General features: G+C 42.0%; 1 protein-coding gene across 1 annotated transcript; it reads left to right on the plus strand.

The window, feature by feature from the left end:
* The first annotated feature begins 199 nt into the window (after positions 1 to 199).
* On the plus strand, positions 200 to 23034 carry LOC139914344 (uncharacterized). Its single transcript, XM_071902633.2, has 17 exons — positions 200 to 421; positions 1358 to 1486; positions 2563 to 2637; positions 2746 to 2919; positions 3116 to 3273; positions 3480 to 3668; positions 3967 to 4717; positions 5039 to 5201; positions 8766 to 8877; positions 10147 to 10237; positions 12589 to 12675; positions 15041 to 15193; positions 16708 to 16837; positions 16949 to 16981; positions 17312 to 17409; positions 17744 to 17827; positions 21666 to 23034. The coding sequence occupies exons 1-17, from the start codon at positions 347 to 349 to the stop codon at positions 21765 to 21767; spliced, it is 2604 nt and encodes an 867-aa protein (XP_071758734.2). The 5' UTR covers positions 200 to 346; the 3' UTR covers positions 21768 to 23034.
* The last annotated feature ends 407 nt before the right edge of the window (positions 23035 to 23441 follow it).

Consider the following 23441-nt stretch of genomic DNA (forward strand, 5'->3'; position numbering starts at 1 on the left):
CTGCCCCTCCGTGGGAAATAAGAATAAGCTCTACAGCGCCCTTCCCTGGACAAAATGGGAAGAGCAGACCTGCATGTGGAAACATGTTTGGTGACAAATGTCCAGGGTTGAACTTCTCACAGTGGGCGTTGACTGAAAGCAACTCACCTAGTTTACCTAGAAGAAGTGAAATCTGATCTCTGAAAGGGTGGTAGAAGGAGCAACGCAAACCACTTCAGTTTTCCTGGAACTTTTTCCAGTGAGGGAAGTAGTACTCTGTGTCAGTCTTGTAAGACAAAAACTCTTCATATTTTAGCTACAATCAGAGGAGCACTTGCATGGATTTTTGCATACAATCTGAAAAGTTATGATGCCAAGTTTAGGACCAAAGAAAAAAGACAACTTATCCAGGATGGATAGAAACAGTGAGGATTTACCACAGGTAAGATTTCAGCTTGTGTACTCAGATAAGAAAACAGCATAACGACATCACTCAGACAGTACTTGTTCTTTAATAGCAAGTGTCATGCTGCAATTTACAATGTATTTGAAAAATCAGTGCTTCTGTAGATGAAGAAGAGCCATGAAACAATATCAGCTTATATAGCCTTGCTTCAGAGCCACACTCCACTTACTTTCAGTGACCTCAGGCTGTGTGCAACAAGATGAGACTAACCTGTGGTTCAGTCTACTGCTGGGGAATCTATCACACATGTTTTACTTCCTCAATTCAGTCTGGCTTCCCTGCTACTCTTTGTTTCTCACAGAGGAACTGATATTTACTCAGAAATATGATAGACAATGACTGATTTGTATAGCGTAGGCAGGATGTTCCCGTAACACCATTGGTTCAGCAGATGCAGGTGTTGATTGCACTATGCAGCCTAGTGGTTCCTCCTCCGGTCCCAATGAGTCCAGACCTGATACATGCTGCCCTCTCTTTCTGTTTTGGAATCTGTCGGTTTAATCTTGTTTTTCGTATTGGGAAAACATGCATATCTCAAAGAACATGACAAAGCAGCACTTCAATGACATTTTGTTTCAATAAAATGTGAATGCTGACCAGTGGGAGGCCCTGAGAAGGTCTGAAGAAGGTCCAACAATCTAAAAAAGGTTTTAAGTCAGTTTAAGTCATGATGTTTATTTGCCAAAAAGCAAGGCAACATTAAAGTGGCGGGTTTTGGTCTGGAGTTTGACGTGACATTCTCTGCCATACACAGAGGAAAAAAGAGTGAACAGCATGTAGTCGGCAACATGAGCCCAAACTGTTCAGTTGGATAAAATAGGGATAACCTCACAAGCCATGAGTGGATATAACAAAAAAACCCCTACATGCACATAATTTATCTTTTCCTTCTGGGTTGTTGCTCCTGTTCAGCTGAGCAACGAGATGCAGCTGAGCATCATGAACAAGGTGAAGAGCGGTGAGCTGTCCATCGAGGATGCTCTGAACCTGGCCAGAAAGGACCGAGAGCAGCTGCTCAAACATCAGAGCCAGGCTGAAGAGGTAACTGCAACCTGCCTGTAAAGATACTGTCTGGGGCTTTGTTTGGCCATCTAAATATTTGTGGATCTTCACATTATTCTCTTGAGGAGTTTGGCTTGAGTAGATGGAACATAACGAGTTTTGGTATGTTCTTAACACTTTACAACACCTCAGATTTACAGATTTTACAGCCTTAAAATTGCATGTAAAGCTTCACATACTATCAGTACTTGTATCAAAAGTTAGAGTGAAAAATGTCTAATCCAAGATTAGATCATTAGATCATTATGTAGACAAAGCTAACAATGGGGTGTGTCAGTAAAGGCCACCATGCTGCAGTTCTGGATTAAGCCTTTAAGGTGCACAAAAATATTTAGATTGGAATTAGGTCATGTGAGGTCATCCAACACACATTTAGAAGATCAATGTAAAAGTCAGCTGTCATATTTTTTTGAAGTGGCACACAGATCTTGAAAATTTGTCTTTGTTGTGTAATTAGTTTAAAGACATTTGTAGTTTGCACCCTCCCCTAAGCCTAATAATAACAGAGTAACACTAAAGGACTAATCACAAATCGCTAACCAAGCTATTGACCTTGGGTATGCACACAGTGAGCAGTGGAATTTTTACCCATCTAGTGCAAAAACATTAGTCAAACTTGTGGCTTTATCTATACACAATAACTAAAAATGTAATTATTCAAAATTCCTCCATTTGTGATTGACCTACTTGACTACTCTGAAGCTGGTGAAAACCTCATACGGCTCTGTCCTCTAAAGTACAATCTTCTGTCCCGTGTGCAGCCTCTTCACCTCCTTACACTCTGTGGTGTTACTATGCTGCCCATCCTGCCAGATCAGTTTTAAATATTGTATCTGTCTCATGTAGCTGGTTTGATGTGCTCAAAGATATTTTTAGGAAGGAATGTGGCAGGTAACTTCTGTTCCACGCCCTAGCAGGAAACAATCACATGAAAATACTGTCCTATATATGGATAACACACCCTTGTTAATGTTACTAGATGTTGTTCAGTAGAATGCGTAATCCCATTGGGTATTCATGTCTGACAGTGAGGTTTCTGTGGGCTGTTGTTACAGGAAGAGAAAACCTCACAGTACAACTTCAGTGTTCACAAGCATGGGCGCTACAGGTGGCAGAAGCGGGTTCTTCAGGTGAGCTTTTTGCATAAAAGAAAATAACGTTTTACTGTGCTGTGTGTGGGTTGAATTTACCCGACCGCTCGAGTGCATTGTCTCAAGATGCGAATCCTGTACATCCAGATTGACTTCAAGACCAAAATGCTGTGCAGCATCGAGAAAGGCATCGTCAAGCGGCAGCTCCCCTTCTCACGTGTCAAGAGTTGTGATGATGGGGTCGGGTCCAGGTTCTCCATATCCTTTAAAGGGCATCACGACTACGAGTTGGAGGCTACCTCACTGGAGGACAAACACAAGGTGAGTTTATACTCGACTGGTGATGAACCTGAAAAGTAAAAAGGTCTCTTAAAACTGTAAAAGTAAATCAACAATACATGGAAAACTTACTTGTGTTTAGCCTGAGTGGAACTCTGTTGGGACTTTGGTTATAGGTGTTGATGCCTTGAATGAGACTTTTCTTTTACCTTGCTGGTCATTTCATGTTTCTGTGTAGATCATGCAGCTTGTGAATCAGATCATCTATAGGAACATATATAGTGACCCTGCAGAGGGCAATGCAGAAACACACCAGCCGTCTCCAGGATCGGAGAGCCTTCGGGAGGGCGTCTTGCTGCTGCACAGAGGGGGCTTGGCATCATTCAAATGGGTGAAGTATGGATGTGTCCTTATTACACTAGTGCTACTACTGAATCACAGCTAATGCACAACAAATTTACAGCATAGTTACTGATCAGGAATGATTCCTGACCAGTACTCCCAGTTACAAAATATATCTTAAGCTATCTTTGTATTAGTCAGGTCCTGTGACTTGGGCATACATTCGGCCAAAGTATTATTCAAGCTCCATTTTGTTCCAGATATGAGGTCCAGCTCCACTCAGGCCAGGTAACTCTGGCCCCCCTCGGGCGGCGAGGGCCCTCCGACGGTGAGGTGCCACCCACAGTGAACATGTCCATCGTCATACACCTGTCGGACGGTGACACCAGCGTAGAGAAGCCTCACAGCCGTGACACTTTCACTCTGGTCACCCACAAAAACGAGTACCAGTGAGTAAAGATATTACAGGAGGCTGTGGGAATATCACAACAGCAAGTGGTTGATGAATTTTGTCGAGAACATCTGCTGTATTTCTTTAAGCATAATTTACAGCCTAGTGTCAACAGTCTTTAAATCAAACTCTTTTGCCATCCATATAGTTTTATTGTAACAGATATGCACAGTACAGCCTTGTTTGAGTGATAATGTCATAAATACAGGCCTAGAGTGTTGGTTCACTGATTGTCAAAGTTGGGTCACACACAGCTAATAAGGGAAGTTGAGTTAAGTTATGTTGATGTGTTGCAGCTTCCGCGTGCCTGTCACAGATCAAACAAAGGGCTCCGAGGCTATCCAGAAGGAGCGGGATGCTTGGGTCAAGGCCATCGACAAACTGTGCTTGGACTGGAAGAGGAAGTCCCAAGTTGAACACATATATGCGGAACCAAATTCTCTACGAATCGCCAAAGACACCGAGGACACGCTGTCAGCAGGAGCACAAGCTGATACAGATCTCAAGTCTAGTGGTGGATTTCGTTTACCAGGTGCAAATATGAATCAGAGTTATCCTCCCTCTGATTATGCAAATGCAGATCCCATCTCTGTTGGTGGTGATCGTTTATCAGCTGGCGACGGGAGTCAGAGTCATCCCTCAGCCGATTATGCAAAGCCCGTGGCTAAACCGCGCAGCTCTGAGAAGGCTGCTGCTCACGTTCTCGGGCCCGACACTGCGCTGACATCCCCTGGCCCTTCACCGACTGCTCCCGGTCCTGCCTTGTCCTCACCCGCCTCCCCTGCACCCTCACCTCCCCGCTCTGCCCGCACACCCTCCTATCTCGTCTCCTCGCCCTCCTCCCCTGCCCCCTCACCCATCTATGATGCCCCCTCACCTTCCTCCAGAGTCCCACACTCTCCTGCTCCTGAGTCTGTCTCCTCAGCCCAGATGGTTCCTTCTCCCCCCATGATCCCAATCCCTCCGCCTTTACCTTTCAAATTCAACATAGATCCACCAAAACCACGCACCAAGGCCTTCCACTGGGACGTAGTTGGCTCAGATAAGGTATTGGTTAATGTTTCATTTATCAGAAGACACTACATTCACCACATTTTCAGAGTTAAATATCAAGTTTACAAATGGTCTCATTAGGATATATTTATTCATATTTATTTTGTTTGTATATTGGCAAGTAAATACAAATACAGAAATGTCACTTTCAGTGTAGTTTCACTTCATTATTCTTGTATCGCATCATTGTCGGGAACTATTCCTTGTTGTGTCTTGTCATTTGTAGTTTCCCCTGTTTAGTTCTCGTTAATGTGAACATTGACTTCCACACAAAATAGATTTGTCCCAATACCGATTTCATTTGTTTCTTGGCAGATTGCGAAATCATTTTGGATGCGAGGAAGTGCCAGGAGGATTGAAATTGACACGTCACGCTTGTATGAGCAATTTGCTGTTCAAGATTTGGGAACATTTGGCCCGGTCGAGTCGAGTAATACCCAGCATATTATGCTCAACCAGAAGATTGCACACAACTTCAGTGAGTAACAGTGGATGAGTGTTGAGGTGAATCATACATAAGGCCCTCGATGTCGTCTACTGCCACAGAGTGCTTTCGGCATTTTATGATGGAGGCTTTCTTACCAAAATCACAACATAATAACAGTCATTTCCGTGTTATAATGAAAAAGCATGCTTCCGGATTAGTCAAATAATTGAGCTTACTCTTTCAATGAATGAGAATTTTGGTGTGAAATGAGTTCAGACTGTTCAGCCACCAGAGGGAAGCACCGCATAGAAAGAGTGATAAAGATTTCTGCAGAGGCAGTGTTAAAATCAGACTATTTATTTTCTGAAGTTAGACTTTAATTGTCCATTTAAGAGGAAGCTGACTCAATGACTGTCTAAGGGAGTGCCTATAAATAATGCCATTTTGTTCCTTCTTTAGTGATAGCCACGGCTGTAATGATGCCACACTGGTTGTAAAACAGAATGGATTTTCCTTGTCTGCGTCTGCAGGGGGCAGTGTGTCACTAATCAGTCCGTCCCCATATCTGCCCATGCAATCTGCAGAGCTATTGTGAAGTGGAACATACTCTGCTTCTCATCTAATGGCTTTTCACTTTTGATTAACAGAATGTATGTGTCTTGCATATTTCAAAGCCCAAGCCGAGAGAGAACATTTCAGAAACTTCCTCTCGTAGGTCTTCCAAGTGGCACAGAAACTGTGAAGCGATACAGATATCTCTGATGTGGCACTGGGCTGCTAAATGGAATCAGTACAAGTGTGCAGACTGGCAACATAATTAGAGTGCACATATTCATAAAATATGGATAGGGATCTGTGCGTCAACGGCAGCGATTTCCTGTCTGATACAGGATACCCGAGCATTCCAAGTTTACTCCTCTCTGACCTGGAAACTTTGGTTCTGCCAGGAATATGAGCTCAGTGATGACAGCCTGCAGGCAACCCCCGGCCATGCATCTTTCCCGCCGCAAGCTTTAGAGGAAGTTAGAGGCTTGAGGAACAAGGGAAGCTCTCTCTCTCTCTCTCGTGCTCTCTCTCCCGCTTTGTTCCTATTAACACCGATGAAACACGTGGCTTTATGCGTCTTCTGGCTCTGAAGGAAGCTCAAACCGATTGGAGTCTTTTTGTGATATAAACAGACAGAATCAGAGCAGAGGTGGTGGACTGAAGCTAGATTTGAAGCCAGATTCTGTCTGTTTACACAACAAAAATAACTCCCCTTGGATGGAGCTCTCATTGAAGCCAGATATTAAAAAAAAAACACTTTAATGTGTTAATAGGGCATCTCTCTCTTTCTCTCTCTCTCTCTCTCTCTCTCTCCCTCTCTCCCTCTCCCTCTCCCTCTCTTTCTTTTTTCTCTGTCTCTCTTTCTTGCATACCCCCCCTCCCCATGCGCGCGCGCACACACACACACACACACACACACACACACACACACTCTCCTTGTGCTTGTTTGCATGTTTATCATCACAAACTCGCCTAAATTTGAGCTGTTTATTCATCTCATATCTCATTCTTTGCCACACTATTTATTCATCTGATCCCATTACACTGGGAGTCAGTATGCATGCAAAGTCTTGCATTGTTTTAACAAAGATAGCAACAGCTCAGTAGATATTCAGACTCCACCTCAATCAGATAATATAACAAGTGTGTGATCAATAATTAACAAACAATCTCATAACTGTTAATTAGCATCAGGCAGAGAGCTGACACTCTTATGCGGAGTGACATTAAGTACATAGTGGTGCGTGCAATTGCACACAGAGGCAGATGGATTTAGACAGCATAACCAGGTGGTTCTATTACTGTAAGTGATTAAGAGTGGTTTCCTCTGGCAGTGAACTTATAGTCTCTGTGGGCAAGCAAGCACACCAATGGCTCTCCCTGCTACATTTCATAGGACAGCGCTCCACTGATCCATGTACTGTAGACTTATTATTTACAGTATTGTAAGTGCGGTACAGGAATGCAAAACGACCTTTTGCAATAGTGCTGTAGCTTGTATTGGCATTTTGATTGCATTCTTTTGGAAAATAGCTGACTTTGTGAGCAGATGAACGAGACAGAGATACACTGTGTGTGTGTGTGTGTGTGGGGGGGGGGTTTGATGGTGGGAATCTATAACACTAATGGCCTGCCGCCTGCATGTCATTGCAAATTTTAAATCCGTATTGCTTAAAGTGGGATTATGCTTGTCTTCCCATTATGAGTGAAATGCTCATGTCTTCACACAAAATATCTTTTCTTATATGTTGGTCTCAGTTACAGTCTTGTATGATCTGATGCCTGTTTAAAATATTTGTCTAATTAATACGGTTATTTACCATGAGATCCCGGGTGCATGCTGCCTAATCAAGGCTGTGTAGAGAGCACTGATCCAGTTTGTCTATCTAATGACGGAAAATGTCTGACTTGTAATTAAAAGTACACCTGTGGCTCCCTGAGCCCAGTGGGATACGCTCTCCATCTCCACAGTCTAATTTGCCGGGGCAATGGCCAGTTTGTCCAAGTGCCAATCAACAAAGGGCTTGATTTGCACTCGTGGCTTACTTTTTTTTTGTCCGAGTTAAGATGAGACAGCCGATCCCTTTCTCTGGAGGACGTCGGTAGCACTCTTAACATTTTTTTTGCCGTTTAATCACAATGTCGTGAGTGGAAGTTGAATATTGTGTTCCCTCATTTGAAAATGTGACATGAAAGCCTCAGCTGGCCCTAGGGAGGGAATTATGTCTTAGCTCTTTTGTGTCAAGGATTTAGAGACGCCATGGTTAAAGCCCTGTACCTCCAAACTGTTTCTCATTTAACATGCTTATTTTATCTGCTTTGTCATGACTAGATTTTCAATCAGTTTGATCATTTTAATTCAGCAATAGAACAATGCGACTCCTATTCTGGATTTGGAAATGTTGAAAGTCAGCCTTCACCTACCGAAACCAGTGGGTGGTTAGCATGTGCAGCGTTTTCAGAAAGCATTTGCATGGTCGAAGGTCAGGGGAGGGAAAATATTTGCTGTGGCCTGACCTTGAGGAAATACTCGAGTATTTGAATTGTTTGCTTTGTGAACATAACACAACAGAAGCAAAAACACAATGTGAAGAAGAGAGCCATGAGCAGCACTATCAGAATGGGTGGGAATGCAAGTTAGTCCGCTGTTAGACAACCTTACAAATTAACAAAAGAAAGTTGGACGCTTGAACAATGCTGCCAAAGATTATCCTTGAAATGTGTCTCACCCAATCAAGGCCTGAGTCTCTGACTGTCATAAGTATTTCATCCCATTTATTTTATAAGATTCTTGTAGCAGCCTCCTTGTGAATTCCGGTTGTCACAGCTCCTGCATATGCAGAGGCTTTTTTTGGTAAAACAAAAATTCACATCACTTTTGATTTGATAGAATGCAAATGAGTGCATTCCCCTTAGGCGTTTGAGGGAAAGTAATTAAGCAAAGCACCTTTTGTCTTCAGAATGCTTTTTGAGTCATTTCATCGCCGGCTAAGGAGACTTTCTGTCAGGAGGAAAGCTTTCATGTACTATTGAGTGAGTTGATTTTTTTTTTATCTATTGTTTTTCTAGATATTTTCCTCAAAAGTTTTCCAGTGCAACCGGGAGAGCTGAAGGACAAACTGTTCATCGTTAATGAGGATGACGGAGGCCTGTCTGATGAGCAGATCACCTCCCTCAGGAGGTATGACACTGTGCCAAAAGATACCATCTTTACTGATTTTGTATTCCTTCCTTACAGAGTCACAATAGCGGCTGACAGGTGAATATCATTTTGGCTTGTGTCCACGGTAGGCTAGTGTGTGTGGAGACAAAAGCTTGTACACGAGCAGTTCAGTGTGTTGCAGCAACAAGGGTTATGACAATCTGGAACAAGGGAAGCCGCTGCCAGTTCATATGAGGAAGAGGAGAAGTTTGCACAACAGTCTTCACAGCATTCTAATACTAAAGAGCAGATGCCAGAACCTTTTACCAGAGCAGCATACTTATAAAACTTTTATCTTGGGTTATTTGCGGAGATGGAAACTATTGACTTGCCCCCGGGAATATAACGCTGAAAGTGGGTAAAATGCTTTCCGATTCTCACCCTACAGTTTACTCAGTGGCTTTAGAGGCTGACCTCCTGGAAGGAGCGGGTGATCTAATGTGCCGTGTGGAGGATTATATTTATTCTATGAAAACGTAATATATATTTTAATGTGCCATGGCGTGGGCCTGAGGAATACAATCTTGAAAGAACCACTCCCAACAGGGGCTGCAATATTAATGATTGGCGCTACTCTACTGGCACATAGCCTGGCTCATGAATGAGTGAATGTCTTTGGTTTGGGGTCAGAATGCACTAAAATGACAGAGGGAGTAAGTCCATTTTAAGAGGAGCAGGGTTCAAATGCAGTGCAAGTGAGTGAGTGGCTTTTCCCATCAGCGGTCCTGCTGCTTTATAGAAACTGACGAGGACCATCAATGCTACTTGGCTTTTAATCACTTGCCTTTCTCCGGGCCACTGGAAATCAATGGAACAGCGTATGCCTCACTCCAAGGCACTAAGCTCGAGACCATGTGGTATAGCATAAGAGCCCTCCTCTTATGCTCTCAGAATGGAAAACTGTGTGTGGTGAAAAATGAAAAGTACATCCCAAAATGTCACTTTCTAAAATGTGGTTATGTATGATCAAAACACTGGAACTATCAGAGATACCCAAATCAAAGCAGAGGAAGCAGCTGAATGTACATTAGGAATGCAATGATTTTACAGCCTATTGGATTTATGCTCGCGGCTTTTCCTTGATGAAACCAAAGCAGAAAACCCATCCGTAACTCGAATGAGTAATGAAGACTGTCACAGGTTTGAGGAGGCCTTATATCACAACATGCATTCTTTCCCCTTCGTGATGAAATATCCGCTATGAATCTAACAAGAACTATGATATTGTGTTTGTTTTTTATGTTCCAGGTATGTTCCGACCTTGGATGACGTGGAAATGTATAAATCCCACAAGGGACCCGTGACTGAACTGCACATTGTGGACCAGTACATGATGGAGGTACAGTTTGTATTATCCCACCATAGCAACCATTACAATTTCCCCTTGAAGCTGACATGCATTACCCTGTAACACATGCAGAATAGTGTCAGAAAGGAACTCACTGCACATTACAGTTTTTACTCTCAGCAGCTAGCTCTTCCTTACAGAGGCTTCGCTGAATCTCCATTCACCTGCCTCCTGTTTCACACACTGTGGGCGTTGTGGCGGGCTCTCACCATTCATGTGGTTATCACCTCCCAGCATGCCTGGCAGTCATTTGACCCATGTGGTTGACAGAGGGCTGCAGAACGGGTAGCAGACGAACAGCAGGATCAGCCCACAGTGCTTTGCAGGAATATTTAACACCAGGAATACGGGGTATGATAATTAAGAGACGGTGTGAGATCTCCTATGGTAAAACACTATGTACATAACGCTGTGCCCTGCTCGCACGCACAGGGAACATAAAAGGCTTCTGGAGGCAAATGACTCCTGCGGTTTAGCTGTATGGCGTCTTAATGATTCAGCAGCCCCAATGCTACTGAGGAGACGATTCAAAACATTCGCAGTCCTCTCTACCACGTCTAACTAAAGTGGGTGTGAAAATATTACACTAAATAGGAACTGGGATGCCGTAAATTGCAACTCCTAACGTTAGAGGATGATTGCTCACTCCCTTGAGGATTTTTTTGTTTTTTTTTGCCAAATCAACAGTTCTGCAATGGCCTGCGATTATGACTCTTTCCACACGTTTACCACTGAAAACCCATGTAATTACTAAAAATGACAGGGGTCGCATTTTTGATGAATCGTCACAATTTCACCATCCAATCAAAGCACTTGAAGGAATGACTGCTGCCAATCCCACCCAGTATATTTTAGCATTATTATTACTTGGACAGACCTGCACAATAATCCCATGTCACCCGATAAACATGGCATGAAAACAGAATATCCAGTCTCTACTGTTTACTTACCTCTCTGTAACTGCAATACTGTAGATTCATGCTGATGCTGAATGTACAGGGTGTGGTCAAAATAAATTAAACACCAGCATACAATCCTTCTGCAGTGAGGAAATCTGTACCAGCAGAGCTTTTCTTCCCATAGTTCTCATTATCAGCTAATTATTCCTTAGAGAGCTGAACATAGTCTGATCACCTACGTAAGAACTGAGTAATCACTTTCATCACAGGATACGTATGGAGGACACCGGAGCTGCATCTGAGAACACATTTCCCATCATTAAAGACAGAAATCAATATATTTGTGTGACCTTTCCCTTTAGGAGATGAGTGAATCAAATCATGATCACGCCACACATGCCATCATACTATAATAATGTATAGGAATGGTCGACTCTATGTCTTGTACATCGTCTCCTTTCACTATATGTGAGGTGTCTGTATGTTCTGTTCTGTGAGAGAGTAATGCTTTTACTGAGAACTTTAATTGTGTGTCTTAGCACAAATCGTACCACGGTAAATTCCTTTTTTCTATCTTAGAACAAGCTTCTGATTGTGACTCTGAGAAAAAAAACCCAAAAAAAACCTCTGCAGAGTCCTGGAGGAAGTGATTGCTTCCAACTTTGTAACAAATGTGCGAACGCAATTTTAGCCCAGCAGGAATTAAATTATGATATTGCTACCTTGGCATGGGACCAGTGCGATCTGTTGACCTTCAATTAAAAACTGGAAACGTGTGAGAAAATGTGACAAGACGACGAGCGGCGTGGTGCCGGAGAAGACCGCGGAGGATGACACAATCTGGGCGATCTTCAAAAATAGCCAAATGATTACATGGTCTGGATCTCTAACACTGATCCTAATATCTTTCCTTAACCATCCATCAGACCGAGCGCCCTTTGGCTTTTGGGAGAGGCACCTGAGCATGAGCGAGACGGTCTGACAACTCGGAGTGATTTATTAGAGGTTAGCACCAACACAAAGGTCGACTAGGCAGCTCAGCCAATCGTTTCAAGGTGTCAAGTCTTCAGTTTCTCTGTTAAATCAGCCTGTCGACAGGCCCGCAGCACTCTACTTGAGGCCGAGGCAATCTGGACTCTCCATGCCAAAGAACGGCAGTCTGTAAGAACAAGCTGCAGCCATCCAGCGACTAGATCTCCCTCAAGTGTCTCCCAGCAGCAGCGCTTTTGAAATAAATCTGAATAATCACATGGAAATAGGTTGTGAGATGCTATGATAATTGCACTGTGTGTGTGTGTGTGTGTGTGTGTGTGTCCGCACAGAAGAGAAAACTTGTTTGCATGTTTTAGTGGGTGCATACACACACACGCGCCACACACACAGACCCACACACACACACACACACACACATCTTATTGCTGTTTCTTCTCCTCCCTGCTGCAGATGTGCAACATCCCCTACCTGAGCACACAACTTGACCTGCTGCTGACTCTGAGAGAGCTGCCGATCAGCATGGACGACCTGCAGCCCGTGAGTCTCTTGTTCGCCGGTGGAGGCAAATCAAAAGTTGTATCGGAAGTTGAGCGGTGTGAAAGTTTGTCCCATTCCCACAACCGGAAAAGGTTAAAACCACAATCTCCACGAGACAAGATGAAACATGAAAATGCAAATTTATTCTGTAATGCAAATGCTAATGTTGAGATACATCATGGCTTTAGACATAAATGAAAAGGACATCGGGGAGCAGAATGACATTAATACATGAAAGCTTTTTCCCTCAGTTTGACTTTTATGTTTGAAGTGAGGGGCGAAGTCGTTTCTATTCTATTTGCTGGCTGGTTAAAAGTCTTCAAAGACAGAGTGGCATGAGAGGCACTTTAAGACACCTAAGACATATCTTAATCAAATAAACTTCCTTTTCTCTGTGGATGCCATAAAATATACAGCACTGTCAGCTCTAACAGAAACCCACACACTGTTTATGTGTTCTCTAACCACTTAATTTCTCCCCGTACCACTGTAATGTTACGCTTTCACTACAGCTTAAAAATATGCCCGCAAAGTACTTGACTCTCCTCGGCCAAGACAAGCACTCTAAAACTGATATAGCTAAAAAATGAATAGATAAGAAATGTAAAAATAAAAATGATATTTTACATATTTTCTTAACCCTTATACACATAGCGAATTATTAAGGCTTGTGCTGTGTGTGTGTCCAGACAGTCCAGGTCCATCATTAGTCAGACTAATCGTTAACACTCTTCTAGAGCGTTAATGTTTATTGCCAATGGGGACTGCAGGGTCTGAAGATATTGCAGGCAGACAGGAATACCTCCCAGCTCCACACTTTGGTTTGTTTGTTCTTTTTTTTTAATGTGATTCTCTCAAGCTTCTGTTTCTTTCAGCATCAGTGCTTGCTTTCCTAATCTCTTGTCTGCTGACTGTCTGAGAATGAATCGAAAGTATGGATAAGAATGATTGCACTGTAATCCATTGACTACCACAGTCATTTTTCTTTGTCTGAAACTTAGAGACGCACATATTGTATGCTGGCTAGATGACACTGCCGGAAAGATTAGCAATTTCATTACGTTTAAATTTACTCTTGGCTTTGTCTTTTGGCTGTTGTTTCCCCTCCCTGCTGCATTGTAGCTGAGATTTGTTACAAATGGATCAAACTGTGGAGTTTGTGTGGAGGTACTCGTGTGACAAAAGGTATGCTGCCCTGTAATCTACAATCCACAGCTGATGTAGCTGTCTTACAATACAATGTGTTCAAACACGGAGGCGTTGGGTCTTCTCTGTTGCCGAATACTCTAAATCCTAGGATTCTCTGACATGGCAGACTTCATAAGCCTTGAACATTAAGGAGGATTTACTTGCCATCTGACAGACAGGGCTTGAGGATAGAAAATAGAGAAGTCACCACCTGGGGAATGTTTCCCTCACCTGTAATGCGCTTTGTTGGCGCCCAATTTTGCTGCTGGAATGACAGGTTTCATTCTGCATGGTAGACCTGGCTCCTTCTTTAAACTGTTTATTGTGCTCTGTGTGCAGCCATTTACACATATAAATATGAGAGTGAAAGAAACAAAACAGAAGACAAGTAAGTCTGGCCATGGAGGCATCTTTTTACTTTATGGTAACAATAAATTTAGTATTTGTGTTTCTGTAAGGATCCATCTGTTAGGATCCATACAAACTAGGTCTCCATGATGGTAAGGAAGCTCCTGTGCAGAGCTGGTTTATATAATGTAGCTGGATTTCTTCTGTTTGTTCTGTGTGGTTGTAGCTGTCCCACTGGTAGATGCTAGGAGGTTATTCTTAAAACAGCAGCATATGGCTGGAGTGTTGCATCTGGCTGGTATAGACCTTTGGAAAGGCTAGTTGTTTGTCAGGGACTATGGCTCCCATAGCATCAACTACTTTCTCCTCCAACCCACCTTTGTAGAAAAACTAAAAACCCCACCTCTGTCAGACAGTTTGTGCCACTGCAGTAACAGCTGAAGTTTTGCAGTAGCATTTCTATCCATATTAAACAGGATTTGCTCATCAATATTGGCTAAACTGTGAAATGTTGAGATATTCTGGAGGCATATTTGTTCTTGACACAATTGCATACCAAACCGTAATCTTGCAAAACAACAAGGGCCCTGATTAGTGAAATTATTCATTTTATGAGGTCAAACGAGGTGGTGCAAGATAGCTGTTTACCTTTTATAATGTAAAATACTAAAGCCAAGAGCTATTTTGGTCTGCAATCTCTCGGCAGAAAGAACTCAAAAACAAGCTTCAACCGTTATTCCTGTCAAATCTCACAAAGTTGTTATGTGTGGACGGATGAAAGGGAGAGAAAAAAATGACTTTGCTCTGTGGCCCTGTGTTTGTCTTTCAGCTGATTAACCAGAAGATCAGAATGTGCATGCAGTTGTTCAACTCCGGGTCATTTGTTTCCGTGCTGGAGTACCTCCTCGCCGTTGGCAATTACCTCAACGAGAACGCCAGAAAGGAAAAGGCCAAGGGATTCCGCCTCTCCTCCTTAACTAAAGTAGGGCTCCACCACAGTTGCCTGACCTTTGATGAAGTGTGCAGCACTAGGCTAATAAGAATACTCATTGATATACACAACAGGGCTTCTCTGCGTCTCCTTTCAATTTTCCCCCCTGTCCGTCCTGTTGCGGTCAGCCAGGTCCGCCCAGGTCGTCGCCTCAGCCAGTCAGACACGCGTGTGATTGCATCACTGCCTGGTTTCACAGGCGAAATGAGACTTTGCACAACGCACGGCCACCAGTGGCCGGGCCTCTGGGAGGTGAACTACCATTAACTGCTGTTTCACCTCAATGGATCTTTCCATCAAGCCACAATATCTGAGCCCATTGTCTTCTTTTTTTTAAGCTTCATTAGTTGTTGAATACATGTTGTCTAGGGTTTGTTTCGATATTCAGAGTGTTAGGGTATTCTCTTTCTGCATTTCTATTGATTTTTGTTTCAACCTGTGTTGTGCACATTGTTCTCTAATTGGAGGGTTTAAGGGGCAGGGCTCTTCGCCCAGACGTAAAATGTCCTCTGCTCCATTTAATGAAGCCGAGGCCTCGAATTCCCTCGGAGGTATTTTGAGGTCTAATTGAGAAGGGTAAGTTGTCGTTATTTGAGACAGACCCCCTTCAAATTAATGGCTGAGTGTTTTTAAGAAAAACTATTGAGGTTATCTCAGATCTGTTTTTTGTTTGTTTGTTTGTTTGTTTGTTTGAGAGCCAATACTTGGTGCTTGTCTTGTATCTGTGGTCCTCCGGGGGAAGCATGGACCTCAAACTGGTAAACAACATAATCTAGAAAACACTATGAATGCCTCTATATTACAGAGGTCCCCCTTGCATTTCAATTATGTGGCACCAGCAAGTGCAACAGGGCTTATATTTTAGACATCATTACCATTTTATATGTATATATAGCTTTGCATGGATGCATTCATATAGGTTTTATACCCAGTCAGGATGCATTCTCACCATACAAGGCAAAGGCCCACCACAGCTCTAATAATAATAATAACTTACAAAACACTTGGCATATATGGAAGTTACAAGCTGTTTTACGTACAACAGCTAATATAACAATAAAACATATTTGTAGTACTGCAACATACATAGTACTGCAAATAGAATTTTCAAGGTTAACCCTTTGCAATGTTGGACACATGTATCTAAATGCACAATGGATGTATGCCATAGCACAACCCCATAGAAATTCCCCTATAAGCGGTTAGGTAAACAGAATCTGTGAATCCACAACCTATTCTTTGGCTGGCCTTGAGTAAGGAAGTTACATCGCACCCCTGTGTGCACCGGCACACACAGGCACACACACGCACACACACACACACACACACACACACACACAGGCACACACAGGCACACACAGGCACACACATACATCTGTACATTCTTCTACCCCTAATTTTAAGTCCTTATGCCGTGTGGCATGGGACTCCACTAAAGCACTAGCGAGTTTGTATAGACCTTGGCCTTTTTTTTAATTTTTACTGTGTACTCTCTCCATCCCCAGCTGTGCCAGCTTCGCGGGAGAGACAGGCAGTTCACCTTGCTCCATGCCCTTGTAGAGCAGATCATGTTGCTTGACCCATGCTTGGCTGCGTTTATCCAGGAGCTGGCAGAATTCGAAACCGTCCCAGGAGGTATACGCTAATCGAGATTTGATCAAAGCCGAAAAATCTCTGCGGTTCTTTTCAATTGGGGCCAGTTAAGTGAAACTTGCATTTTCTCTGTGTGCTTCTGTTTTTGGATAGCTTCCATCAAAGGGCTGACCGCAGAAGTAGATGGTGAGTAGATCACATTTTACTACCGTGTCCAAGACAAATTTGCTGAGATCAATGGAATACTGACACTCCTTTTTTTGTGCCAATAGAAGTTATTTGTCTACGTGGAAGTAATAGGAGTGTGATAGTAACATTTACTAGATCTATATTTATGTGTAGTAAAAGAATAATTTGTTGACGCACTCCCATTGTTTAGGGGTTTAGGGGTTAGTTGCCACGAATAACAATACAGCAATTGACCGGAACAGACAAGAGACATCATTTGATTTAAAGCAGTTATTTGCTTCAGCGGTCAAATATGATGGATGGTAACCAAAGTGTGTCTTGCTCCAGTCCTGAAGAATGAACTACAGAAAGTCATACAGTATAGGAAGACTTACAAGAAGAGAAATGCGGGGGATCATCGACCAAACTTCTCCAAAGACCTGAAGGTTAAGTATTGTGCCTTGCTTACTACTTATTTATCCATTTATTGAATGATACTGAATATGTTACTGTTGCATCATTTAAAATTTTTGTTATTGGAATAAGTGTCTTCAGTCAGGCATCATGGGACCGAGCAATAAAATGTGACAGAGCAAATAAAACACACTTAAAATGATCTTTTTTATTGTTGCAATCTATCTACAGTCTGGCCCCGAAACACCTGAACAGATCACACAGTCAATAAAACCCATTTAACAGTGATTAACAGTTGGAGCAATTAGTGAATGAATGAATTAACAAACTCACCAGAAACTCCTTGTGCTTTTCTCCGCACTCCAGATGGCAATTGAGAAGTACAATACAGATCTGTCGCTGCTGACGAAGAAGTGTGAGGAGATGAGGAAACTCTACTCTGACATATTGGTAATCCCTGAGTTATTATTTCAATATCTCTGTTGTACAGCCTCAGAGATGGATGGTCGTTCCCCTGCTCCAGTAGTGACCAGATGTCTCTTTTCAATTGTTTGTCAGCTTATCTCCCCACCCTACACTGGGAGAGTGTATATTTCAGAGGGAGAAGTCCTCAAGGTTACTTCTTTTTTCACCAAGTGTTTGTGCCCCCCGCTCCCTGAGGGCTTACCTCAGGATATGAGGCATCAGGTGTGGATAGACCTAGCTGCTGCATTATTTGACAGTGAACACCGCTGATTTTCGGCTGTGAAAAATGTCATGCCGGCTTCTTAGGATAATTTTATCTGTACTGGCGAACACTGCTGTCTGCCGTAGCCAGAAAAAAGAGAGAAGAGTTCATCCTGACCCTTAATGTGTGATGTCACACAAACGAGATAAAAAGAGAAGGATCTACAAAGAGATTAACAGAGTGACTGTAAGAGCTCTCCTGCTGGTTTTCTGGCGTGGTTTTCCATGCTTATGGAAAAGCATTGTATGAGCCCAAATCATAGTTTTAGCTCTTTGGTTTATCGCTTTTGAAGAGAAGCTGTTCATGTTTAAAAATGCTGATTGGAATTTCCTTGGCCATGATAATATGTACAATTTTTTTTTAATATATTTAGTGATATTTCATTTTAAAGAATTTGGTCAAATTCTGTTACATTAGGATGTATTCATTCAGAATTGACAACAAAAGCAGAGATGTCAGGTTGGGCTTAGCTTCTGATTTCTAAGACAGAATGCTCTCAAAAGCTGACTGGACCGTCCTAGACCATAATGATGATATAAACAAATTTTTAAATTGAGTGGCACTTGCCTTTAAGCATCTTTCTGGGCATCAGATCTCTTCATAAAGTAGAGTAAACTCCTCTGTTACACATATCTGATTTAGTGGAGGCAGTGTACCAATGTATTTTTTATCACACGGTCTATAAAAGAGGACATTTTCTTTGCCCACTAACCTGGTTAGATGAGGTTTATGGAGCCTAAGCCTGCCTTTGACATCTTAACAGGTGCTGTGTCTTTTTTATAGAGTTCCCACCCAAAACAATCAATACAAAAGCAGTGCTCATTTTCCCACCTTTCCTATACCTCCGCGGACAATCCATCATCATAGAGAGTCCACTTACCCTTCCTGCAGTGTTTGAGCTCTGAGATATGATAGGGCGAGGTGTGAGCTTTGGGCCTGCGAGGGAATTGTGTTATACTTGGTCCACAATTAGATTCCTGTACACTGAAAACTTTTTTTCCCACAACTTGCACATGAGAGAAAGAGAGATGTTGAGTTGCAGCCCCTTTTGCACAATCCACATCTCAATAGTCTCAAAGCGTAAAAATGCTTCTCTTTACCTACATCGCCTCCTTTGTGATTGCTGATTGGTGTAGATTTAATAAGCGTGAGGGATAATGGCTTTAACCTGGATTCACCTCATCAGTCTACCTAGGGGACATCGGTCTGTCCCTGAGATGTAAACGTGTCGCCCCCCCATGAATGATGCAGCCGCTCCTTGGGCCAATCGGTAACAAGATGCATCATCCCTCCGAGTTTCATCTAATCAGTGTAATGTTTGTAAATGCGGGAGAGCGGTGCGAAAAGATGCATCATCCCTTCAAGTTTTGTCAAAATCAGGCCAAGAGATGTCAGCTGAGATATCAGATTTGACGGACGGACGGAGGGACAGCCCGGTTCCACAGTTCCCACCCCCCACCCTCAGATTTCATCGCACGGGGAACAATAACCAGCGAGTGACCCTGTTCTAATATTGTGCACGTATGACCTCCTCCCTGCTACATACACAGTAAACCCCTCCAGGAGCATCAGGGAAAAAATATTGAGACTGACTGGGCTATGGAGTCGTGCAGGGGAGCAGCAGGTTGGGGCGGGGGGAGAGGCGTCATATTCAGTCAGATCTTTTTACGGGGGCGGAGGATTCATAATGATGCCCTTTGAATAGCCAGCATGCAAATCTATTAAACATAGAAGCGGCTCATGAGAATTTGGGGGGGTTGATTTTGAGAGAGGCCTATTTTGATAGTCGCTGCTCTGGAGGCATGGTTTCATAACCCCTTCAAACTGCTGAATAAAAGGAGAGACATTTTACATAACATGTTTTGGAATAACGCTGCCCCTAATAGTATCGTAATGTGATGGATTTTCCAAACAAGTCTGACATGTTGCAAGCCTTGATATGAGATTAGCCTCATAATATGTCGCAAGACCCATTGCAAGCATAGGCAGTTATGCCTAATTATTAGTTTCCGCTCTTAATGCACCATATACTTAAGGCACCATATACTCAATTCAATTCCACTTCAGTGATTGCCGATAAGATGCTTACAATTTTGCTTCTACGAGAAAATAGCTCAAGCCTACACACTGAGAATGATAGTTTACAGTTCCAAGAATACTTTCCCTTCTGAAAAGTCATTGAGAAAAAGTCTAGGAGAAAACTTTGCATTGAAGGTGGATATGTCTTTTGTGGCTGCAATATTTCCCTGTAGGACTAAAAGTACTTTAGTTATATGAAGGCCTATTCTTCCCATGACACTGAAATGCTGCTGTACTCTTCTCATTGTGTGAAGAAGACACAACTCAACAGCAAACCAAACTGTTCAGTAAATGCAGCCAGGAATCATCTTAGTTTCTGCTTTAAGATGTATTCATGAACAGAGTGGAACTGAAACTAGGAGTAATAAAATAATGAGTTATAGATTAGCAATCAACACGTACATGTGATGCTTTCACAAGTGTAAGTGAAAGGACAGCAGGCAGCAGATAAAACCAAGCCCAAAAACTGCACACCGGTCGCCGAAACAAGCCGATTGGAGTTTAAGTTACACAAACATTTCTTGGAGGCAGAAATAATCTCATTGGTTGAGTCAAACCTCTGTAGGTGGAGCCAAAGAACCACAGATGTTGCTCTAATTGTGCTCTAATTACTGAAAAAATGCAATCTAGCCATACTAAGTTATCTGTGTTCGCTAGTTAGCCTAGCTGACCTTCCAAGTGCAAATTATCCATACTAGTCTATAGCTATCTAAGTAAGTTAGTTAGCTAGCCTGCTGATTTTCCAACATCATGAATGCCATGGTCATGAAATGAAAAAAAGTCATTGTTATTTATATTTTATATTATTTATATTGATATTTTTATATTTTTTAAGTTTTCCAGTTAGCTAAATTGAAATTCTGAAAAACTGTGGTTCTTTGGCTCCGCCCACTGAAGTTTAACTCAGCCAATGAGATTATTCTTGCCTCCAGAGCAGCTCTGCCTCTGACAAATGTTTCTAACAACTTTGTGTGTTTTAGATACAGAAGAGTAGACTCATGTCAAGTATTTGATTAGATTTTGGAATACAAAGAGAGAGTGAAGAGAGAATTGCAACAGCATAGCTTGAGCTAGAACTCTAACCCATGCAGTCAAGAGCATATAATAGGGCAATTAGTAGACTAAGCCACTATGATAACTTTTAACTTGAGACTTGATAGTAATTACTAGCATTTTCATGTCAGTGACCCTTAATCACCTAAGTGTAAGTATTAATTCAGCAGTACATGTCTGCCTCATTGTATAAGTGCACTCAAGGAATGGATTCCATGCTAAGGCAGCATATGAGTTAATTATAGCAAAAGAAGTTTGTTATGAAGAATATGCATGACCCAGACACCAGTTAACTTATGAAACTAGATTCATCTGTTAATTGTAAAATAACTTTTCAGAACTCAAAGGTCTCTGAGAGTGTGATTGCTGTTAAAATGAATGTTTTGATTTCCTTTTCCAATCAACTAATCCTCATTTTCTCTTGTTAAGGTTAAATATGGAGAACCAGTGCATCAAGACTCTCAGGAGCTGTTTGGGTTGGTCTGTCAGTTTGTCCATGACTTCAAGAGGGCCCGTGCTGAAATTCTATGAGTTGTAGTGTATGCCTCTTTGCGAGCCTTGGGACTAATTAAAGTAGCCTAATTGAGTTAATCAAATCTTAATAGTAGTAGTAATACTAGTAGTAGTAGTAATTTATTTCAGTCCTTTTTAACAATTTTCCAAAATGTATGTACATAGAAATAAATAAATAACAATAAGGCATTAAATGAAATGGAAAACAAAAAAAATTGTCCGAAAAGGTGTAGGCTGAAGCTCTAGCTTATTATGCCTACCCTTTTTACATGACATTCTAAGACAAAACAAAACAGAAGCAAAAGCAAAAACATAAACAAACAAAATGAGAGTACAAAGCACAGTTTACATAATTAAGATGTATTCATATATATATATATATATATATTGCCATGTATACTTGATACTGAAGGTATATTAAAGCATTGTTGAGATTCACAATTTTAGTGCCCGTTTGTATTTTTCTTCCACATTATTGTGAAAGACAGATCTTTGACAATTTAATGGCTTCAGTGTGCAGATATGTCTGTGGTAATGCTGATGCACCTGGACAAAAGGATAACAATTTCAGGGGAAATCAATTTTGTGAATATCATGCCATTAAAACTAATCTATATTGCATTAGTTCACGTCGCAGGTTGGTTTGGTTTGGTTTGGATCAGTGTTTATCGGCGTGTCTTTCGAGGCAAATCAGTAATGAGAGTGAAAGATTTGAAACTGCTCAGTTTTATGAAGCACTCTGATGCTGAAGTGTGCTGCTATTACCCACAGCTATCTGCTGGCAGAGGAGCAAAATAGACAACACTCCAGAGGCCGGCTGAAGCTGGTGCACTTTCGGTCCATGTTTACTTTGAACATGCAGACACCCAATCACGCCTTGGTTGGGGACATTTTCTATCCCAGCGCTCCAGGAAGAGCTCCAAGGCTGGCTCTGATTCAGGACAACATCTGCGCTGTGGCATTACATGTACCACACAGAGTGTATCTGTCAGCACCCACCCATGCTTTCCTCCTTCAAAGGGTTTGCTGAGGTAAATGGGTGCTCTTACTGCCGCTTGAAAAAGACTTTAGATTGATTTTTGTGTTGTACAGCTTCCATGTGTCAGACATTTTAATCAGAGGACAGGAAAAACATTGTTAGTGGTTTTAACTGTGAACCAATGGTATAATGAACAAGACCCCATACTGAGCTGTGAAACTCGCAGAGTTTCCTTGTAAAAGGAGAAAACCCCGATTTTAATTAAATCCGTCTATTTGCAGAAACTGGTGAATCATTAAAGGGAAACATGGGGAAAATATTTCATTAAATGTGTCCTTCATGTGGCCTCTGATTTTTTTTAAGTTCCAATTTGTCAAAACTGTAGCTTGCCTGACCATTTTTGACTTGATTTTTTTCAAATTAGTGTCTTTGTACAGTTTTTGAAATGGAAAAGTGATAAGCGACCCAATATTCATCAAGTCCAGAAAATTCAAGTCCAAGAAACTAATTATTTTGGTGTCTTTTTTCTCTCTTACTTTTCTGAAGGAATGTTTCACCTTTGAAGGGACCACAGACATACAGAGAAACATAGGTCCCTATAAATAAGAATAGGGAGCAGTTTGATTTCACCATTTCCTCATTTGCAAGTTAGTGTAATGTCAGAATGTTTTGAGAAAATAATTATTCTGAATGTAGCTTTTAGTATGCATTTT

The sequence above is a fragment of the Centroberyx gerrardi genome, chromosome 14 (genome assembly GCF_048128805.1).
Source record: "Centroberyx gerrardi isolate f3 chromosome 14, fCenGer3.hap1.cur.20231027, whole genome shotgun sequence".
Lineage (NCBI taxonomy): Eukaryota > Metazoa > Chordata > Actinopteri > Beryciformes > Berycidae > Centroberyx > Centroberyx gerrardi.